The 9,042-nt window shown below is 52.3% G+C and overlaps 1 protein-coding gene across 4 annotated transcripts in view; it reads left to right on the top strand.

The window, feature by feature from the left end:
• The first annotated feature begins 201 nt into the window (after positions 1 to 201).
• gripap1 (GRIP1 associated protein 1) overlaps positions 202 to 9,042 on the top strand; it is a 39,292-nt gene continuing 30,451 nt past the window's right edge. For all 4 annotated transcript variants that reach the window (XM_084575196.1, XM_084575195.1, XM_084575197.1 and 1 more), the window contains exon 1: positions 202 to 379. In XM_084575196.1, the coding sequence (XP_084431322.1) occupies positions 332 to 379 (48 nt within the window). In that variant the 5' untranslated portion in view covers positions 202 to 331. The remainder of the gene's footprint in view (positions 380 to 9,042) is intronic.

Here is a 9,042-nt window from a genome sequence, read left to right as displayed (position 1 = left end):
AAACAATAAACTCTGGTTTCTATAAAAACATCTGGAGATACTTTAATCTCTGCTGCTACAACTCAGTCTGAATTAAAATAGTATGAAAACACCGCAGCTCCTCTGGTCCCGGAAACAGCGTCAGAGTGAGACCTCTGTCCAGCTCCTCTGATCCCGGAAACAGCGTCAGAGTGAGACCTCTGTCCAGCTCCTCCTCTGGTCCCGGAAACAGCGTCAGAGTGAGACCTCTGTCCAGCTCCTCCTCTGGTCCCGGAAACAGCGTCAGAGTGAGACCTCTGTGCTGTCCGTCTCCTCCGCTAGCTTAGCCTGCTAGCTAGCAGCCCAGGTAAACATGGCCATGTCTCAGGCTCTGTCCGAGGAGGAATTTCATCGGATGCAGGTGAGTAAACGCGGCCTTTGTAGTCCCAGTCATGCGGACTGTCCCACAGATATCTGGCCGAGCAGAGGGAACACCTGTCCGGCTCCGCAGCCAGGTGCGGCATCACTGCCAGGGACGTTAGCTTGTGTGCTAATAGTTAGCTTGTGTTGCAGCAGAGCCAGAGTTTCAGGTTTCTGGTTGAACGGAGTCGGTCTGATGTGTCTGTGAATGATAAATAAACACACTATGCTAGCTCCCTGTCCACGGCAGGTCGGCTAACAGCTAGCATAGCACCCTGATGCTAACCGTTACTTCTGTCTGACAGCTAGCATGCTAACATGTTAGCGTCATTCACGGGAGAGTCACGGGGTCTGAGGCCGGCTGGTGATCGGAGGACAAGCCTCGGCATTAAGGACATGAATCAGAGATGAACGCCAAGCTAACAGCTGTTAGCATGCTAACCGCAGGCATACACGGTGTTTACACCGCCAGTATATGGAGGGACACCTGATGTAGAGGGACACCTGATATGGAGGGACACCTGATGTAGAGGGACACCTGATGTATAGGGACACCTGATATGGAGGGACACCTGATGTGGAGGGACACCTGATGTATTAGGGACACCTGATGTATAGGGACACCTGATATGGAGGGACACCTGATATGGAGGGACACCTGATGTGGAGGGACACCTGATGTATTAGGGACACCTGATGTGGAGGGACACCTGATGTATTAGGGACACCTGATGTATAGGGACACCTGATGTGGAGGGACACCTGATGTAGAGGGACACCTGATGTATAGGGACACCTGATATGGAGGGACACCTGATGTGGAGGGACACCTGATGTATTAGGGACACCTGATGTATAGGGACACCTGATATGGAGGGACACCTGATATGGAGGGACACCTGATATGGAGGGACACCTGATGTATTAGGGACACCTGATGTGGAGGGACACCTGATGTATAGGGACACCTGATGTATAGGGACACCTGATATGGAGGGACACCTGATGTAGAGGGACACCCGATGTAGAGGGACACCTGATGTGGAGGGACACCTAATGTAGAGGGACACCTGATGTGGAGGGACACCTGATGTGGAGGGACACCTGATGTAGAGGGACACCTGATATGGAGGGACACCTGATGTGGAGGGACACCTGATATGGAGGGACACCTGATGTAGAGGGACACCTGATGTGGAGGGACACCTGATGTAGAGGGACACCTGATGTGGAGGGACACCTGATGTGGAGGGACACCTGATGTATAGGGACACCTGATATGGAGGGACACCTGATGTGGAGGGACACCTGATGTATTAGGGACACCTGATGTGGAGGGACACCTGATGTATAGGGACACCTAATATGGAGGGACACCTGATGTGGAGGGACACCTGATGTATTAGGGACACCTGATGTATAGGGACACCTGATGTATTAGGGACACCTGATATGGAGGGACACCTGATGTAGAGGGACACCTGATGTGGAGGGACACCTGATGTATAGGGACACCTGATGTGGAGGGACACCTGATGTATAGGGACACCTGATGTGGAGGGACACCTGATGTGGAGGGACACCCGATGTATAGGGACACCTGATGTGGAGGGACACCTGATGTAGAGGGACACCTGATGTGGAGGGACACCCGATGTATAGGGACACCTGATGTGGAGGGACACCTGATGTAGAGGGACACCTGATATGGAGGGACACCCGATGTATAGGGACACCCGATGTATAGGGACACCTGATGTAGAGGGACACCTGATGTGGAGGGACACCTAATGTATTAGGGACACCTGATGTAGAGGGACACCTGATGTGGAGGGACACCTGATGTATAGGGACACCTGATGTAGAGGGACACCTGATGTGGAGGGACACCTGATGTATAGGGACACCTAATGTATTAGGGACACCTGATGTAGAGGGACACCTGATGTGGAGGGACACCTGATGTATAGGGACACCTGATGTGGAGGGACACCTGATGTATTAGGGACACCTGATGTGGAGGGACACCTGATGTATTAGGGACACCTGATGTAGAGGGACACCTGATGTATAGGGACACCTGATGTGGAGGGACACCTAATGTATAGGGACACCTGATGTGGAGGGACACCTGATGTGGAGGGACACCTGATGTATAGGGACACCTGATGTGGAGGGACACCTGATGTAGAGGGACACCCGATGTAGAGGGACACCTGATGTGGAGGGACACCTGATGTATAGGGACACCTGATGTGGAGGGACACCCGATGTGGAGGGACACGTGATGTATAGGGACACCTGATGTGGAGGGACACCTGATGTATAGGGACACCTGATGTATTAGGGACACCTAATATGGAGGGACACCTGATGTAGAGGGACACCTGATATGGAGGGACACCTGATGTATAGGGACACCTGATGTATAGGGACACCTGATGTATTAGGGACACCTGATGTATTAGGGACACCTGATGTATAGGGACACCTGATGTATTAGGGACACCTGATGTATAGGGACACCTGATGTATTAGGGACACCTGATATGGAGGGACACCTGATGTAGAGGGACATCTGATGTATAGGGACACCTGATGTGGAGGGACACCTGATGTATTAGGGACACCTGATGTATAGGGACACCTGATGTAGAGGGACACCTGATATGGAGGGACACCTGATGTAGAGGGACACCTGATGTGGAGGGACACCTGATGTAGAGGGACACCTGATATGGAGGGACACCTGATGTAGAGGGACACCCGATGTAGAGGGACACCTGATGTGGAGGGACACCTGATGTATAGGGACACCTGATGTGGAGGGACACCTGATGTATTAGGGACACCTGATGTGGAGGGACACCTGATGTATAGGGACACCTGATGTATAGGGACACCTGATATGGAGGGACACCTGATGTATAGGGACACCTGATGTAGAGGGACACCCGATGTAGAGGGACACCCGATGTGGAGGGACACCTAATGTAGAGGGACACCTGATGTAGAGGGACACCCGATGTATAGGGACACCTGATGTAGAGGGACACCTGATGTAGAGGGACACCTGATGTATAGGGACACCTGATGTATAGGGACACCTGATGTGGAGGGACACCTGATGTAGAGGGACACCTGATGTATAGGGACACCTGATATGGAGGGACACCTGATGTGGAGGGACACCTGATGTATTAGGGACACCTGATGTATAGGGACACCTGATATGGAGGGACACCTGATATGGAGGGACACCTGATATGGAGGGACACCTGATGTATTAGGGACACCTGATGTGGAGGGACACCTGATGTATAGGGACACCTGATGTATAGGGACACCTGATATGGAGGGACACCTGATGTAGAGGGACACCCGATGTAGAGGGACACCTGATGTGGAGGGACACCTAATGTAGAGGGACACCTGATGTGGAGGGACACCTGATGTGGAGGGACACCTGATGTAGAGGGACACCTGATATGGAGGGACACCTGATGTGGAGGGACACCTGATATGGAGGGACACCTGATGTAGAGGGACACCTGATGTGGAGGGACACCTGATGTAGAGGGACACCTGATGTGGAGGGACACCTGATGTGGAGGGACACCTGATGTATAGGGACACCTGATATGGAGGGACACCTGATGTGGAGGGACACCTGATGTATTAGGGACACCTGATGTGGAGGGACACCTGATGTATAGGGACACCTAATATGGAGGGACACCTGATGTGGAGGGACACCTGATGTATTAGGGACACCTGATGTATAGGGACACCTGATGTATTAGGGACACCTGATATGGAGGGACACCTGATGTAGAGGGACACCTGATGTGGAGGGACACCTGATGTATAGGGACACCTGATGTGGAGGGACACCTGATGTATAGGGACACCTGATGTGGAGGGACACCTGATGTGGAGGGACACCCGATGTATAGGGACACCTGATGTGGAGGGACACCTGATGTAGAGGGACACCTGATGTGGAGGGACACCCGATGTATAGGGACACCTGATGTGGAGGGACACCTGATGTAGAGGGACACCTGATATGGAGGGACACCCGATGTATAGGGACACCCGATGTATAGGGACACCTGATGTAGAGGGACACCTGATGTGGAGGGACACCTAATGTATTAGGGACACCTGATGTAGAGGGACACCTGATGTGGAGGGACACCTGATGTATAGGGACACCTGATGTAGAGGGACACCTGATGTGGAGGGACACCTGATGTATAGGGACACCTAATGTATTAGGGACACCTGATGTAGAGGGACACCTGATGTGGAGGGACACCTGATGTATAGGGACACCTGATGTGGAGGGACACCTGATGTATTAGGGACACCTGATGTGGAGGGACACCTGATGTATTAGGGACACCTGATGTAGAGGGACACCTGATGTATAGGGACACCTGATGTGGAGGGACACCTAATGTATAGGGACACCTGATGTGGAGGGACACCTGATGTGGAGGGACACCTGATGTATAGGGACACCTGATGTGGAGGGACACCTGATGTAGAGGGACACCCGATGTAGAGGGACACCTGATGTGGAGGGACACCTGATGTATAGGGACACCTGATGTGGAGGGACACCCGATGTGGAGGGACACGTGATGTATAGGGACACCTGATGTGGAGGGACACCTGATGTATAGGGACACCTGATGTATTAGGGACACCTAATATGGAGGGACACCTGATGTAGAGGGACACCTGATATGGAGGGACACCTGATGTATAGGGACACCTGATGTATTAGGGACACCTGATGTATTAGGGACACCTGATGTATAGGGACACCTGATGTATTAGGGACACCTGATGTATAGGGACACCTGATGTATTAGGGACACCTGATATGGAGGGACACCTGATGTAGAGGGACATCTGATGTATAGGGACACCTGATGTGGAGGGACACCTGATGTATTAGGGACACCTGATGTATAGGGACACCTGATGTAGAGGGACACCTGATATGGAGGGACACCTGATGTAGAGGGACACCTGATGTGGAGGGACACCTGATGTAGAGGGACACCTGATATGGAGGGACACCTGATGTAGAGGGACACCCGATGTAGAGGGACACCTGATGTGGAGGGACACCTGATGTATAGGGACACCTGATGTGGAGGGACACCTGATGTATTAGGGACACCTGATGTGGAGGGACACCTGATGTATAGGGACACCTGATGTATAGGGACACCTGATATGGAGGGACACCTGATGTATAGGGACACCTGATGTAGAGGGACACCCGATGTAGAGGGACACCCGATGTGGAGGGACACCTAATGTAGAGGGACACCTGATGTAGAGGGACACCCGATGTATAGGGACACCTGATGTAGAGGGACACCTGATGTAGAGGGACACCTGATGTATAGGGACACCCGATGTATAGGGACACCTGATGTGGAGGGACACCTGATGTATAGGGACACCTGATGTATAGGGACACCTGATGTGGAGGGACACCTGATGTATAGGGACACCTGATGTATAGGGACACCTGATATGGAGGGACACCTGATGTAGAGGGACACCCGATGTAGAGGGACACCTGATGTGGAGGGACACCTAATGTAGAGGGACACCTGATGTAGAGGGACACCTGATGTGGAGGGACACCTGATATGGAGGGACACCTGATGTGGAGGGACACCTGATGTAGAGGGACACCTGATATGGAGGGACACCTGATGTGGAGGGACACCTGATATGGAGGGACACCTGATGTAGAGGGACACCTGATGTGGAGGGACACCTGATGTAGAGGGACACCTGATATGGAGGGACACCTGATGTGGAGGGACACCTGATGTATAGGGACACCTGATATGGAGGGACACCTGATGTGGAGGGACACCTGATGTATTAGGGACACCTGATGTGGAGGGACACCTGATGTATAGGGACACCTAATATGGAGGGACACCTGATGTGGAGGGACACCTGATGTATTAGGGACACCTGATGTATAGGGACACCTGATGTATTAGGGACACCTGATATGGAGGGACACCTGATGTAGAGGGACACCTGATGTGGAGGGACACCTGATGTATAGGGACACCTGATGTGGAGGGACACCTGATGTATAGGGACACCAGATGTGGAGGGACACCTGATGTGGAGGGACACCTGATGTGGAGGGACACCCGATGTATAGGGACACCTGATGTGGAGGGACACCTGATGTAGAGGGACACCTGATGTGGAGGGACACCCGATGTATAGGGACACCTGATGTGGAGGGACACCTGATGTAGAGGGACACCTGATATGGAGGGACACCCGATGTATAGGGACACCCGATGTATAGGGACACCTGATGTAGAGGGACACCTGATGTGGAGGGACACCTAATGTATTAGGGACACCTGATGTAGAGGGACACCTGATGTGGAGGGACACCTGATGTATAGGGACACCTGATGTAGAGGGACACCTGATGTGGAGGGACACCTGATGTATAGGGACACCTAATGTATTAGGGACACCTGATGTAGAGGGACACCTGATGTGGAGGGACACCTGATGTATAGGGACACCTGATGTGGAGGGACACCTGATGTATTAGGGACACCTGATGTGGAGGGACACCTGATGTATTAGGGACACCTGATGTAGAGGGACACCTGATGTATAGGGACACCTGATGTGGAGGGACACCTAATGTATAGGGACACCTGATGTGGAGGGACACCTGATGTGGAGGGACACCTGATGTATAGGGACACCTGATGTGGAGGGACACCTGATGTAGAGGGACACCCGATGTAGAGGGACACCTGATGTGGAGGGACACCTGATGTATAGGGACACCTGATGTGGAGGGACACCCGATGTGGAGGGACACCTGATGTATAGGGACACCTGATGTGGAGGGACACCTGATGTATAGGGACACCTGATGTATTAGGGACACCTGATATGGAGGGACACCTGATGTAGAGGGACACCTGATGTAGAGGGACACCTGATATGGAGGGACACCTGATGTAGAGGGACACCTGATGTATAGGGACACCTGATGTATTAGGGACACCTGATGTATTAGGGACACCTGATGTATTAGGGACACCTGATGTAGAGGGACACCTGATGTATAGGGACACCTGATGTATTAGGGACACCTGATGTATAGGGACACCTGATGTATTAGGGACACCTGATATGGAGGGACACCTGATGTAGAGGGACATCTGATGTATAGGGACACCTGATGTGGAGGGACACCTGATGTATTAGGGACACCTGATGTAGAGGGACACCTGATATGGAGGGACACCTGATGTAGATGGACACCTGATGTGGAGGGACACCTGATGTAGAGGGACACCTGATATGGAGGGACACCCGATGTAGAGGGACACCCGATGTAGAGGGACACCTGATGTGGAGGGACACCTGATGTATAGGGACACCTGATGTGGAGGGACACCTGATGTATTAGGGACACCTGATGTGGAGGGACACCTGATGTATAGGGACACCTGATGTATAGGGACACCTGATATGGAGGGACACCTGATGTATAGGGACACCTGATGTAGAGGGACACCCGATGTAGAGGGACACCCGATGTGGAGGGACACCTAATGTAGAGGGACACCTGATGTAGAGGGACACCCGATGTATAGGGACACCTGATGTAGAGGGACACCTGATGTAGAGGGACACCTGATGTAGAGGGACACCTGATATGGAGGGACACCTGATGTATAGGGACACCCGATGTATAGGGACACCTGATGTGGAGGGACACCTGATGTATAGGGACACCTGATATGGAGGGACACCTGATGTGGAGGGACACCTGATGTATTAGGGACACCTGATGTATTAGGGACACCTGATGTATAGGGACACCTGATGTGGAGGGACACCTGATGTGGAGGGACACCTGATGTGGAGGGACACCTGATGTGGAGGGACACCTGATGTGGAGGGACACCTGATGTTTTAGGGACACCTGATGTATTAGGGACACGTGATGTGGAGGGACACCTGATGTATAGGGACACCTGATGTGGAGGGACACCTGATGTAGAGGGACACCTGATGTATTAGGGACACCTGATGTAGAGGGACACCTGATGTATAGGGACACCTGATATGGAGGGACACCTGATGTATAGGGACACCTGATGTATAGGGACACCTGATGTGGAGGGACACCTGATGTATAGGGACACCTGATGTATTAGGGACACCTGATGTAGAGGGGCACCTGATGTATAGGGACACCTGATATGGAGGGACACCTGATGTATAGGGACACCTGATGTGGAGGGACACCTGATGTATAGGGACACCTGATGTGGAGGGACACCTGATGTGGAGGGACACCTAATGTATAGGGACACCTGATGTGGAGGGACACCTGATGTATAGGGACACCTGATGTGGAGGGACACCTGATGTGGAGGGACACCTGATGTAGAGGGACACCTGATGTATAGGGACACCTGATGTGGAGGGACACCTGATGTGGAGGGACACCTGATGTATTAGGGACACCTGATGTATTAGGGACACGTGATGTGGAGGGACACCTGATGTAGAGGGACACCTGATATGGAGGGACACCTAATGTATTAGGGACACCTGATGTAG

This window comes from Chelon labrosus (assembly GCF_963514085.1).
Source record: "Chelon labrosus genome assembly, contig: SCAFFOLD_67, whole genome shotgun sequence".
In the NCBI taxonomy this organism is placed as follows: Eukaryota; Metazoa; Chordata; class Actinopteri; order Mugiliformes; family Mugilidae; genus Chelon; species Chelon labrosus.
Note: the sequence above shows the minus strand (reverse complement) of the source record. Positions and strands in the feature narration are given on the sequence as shown.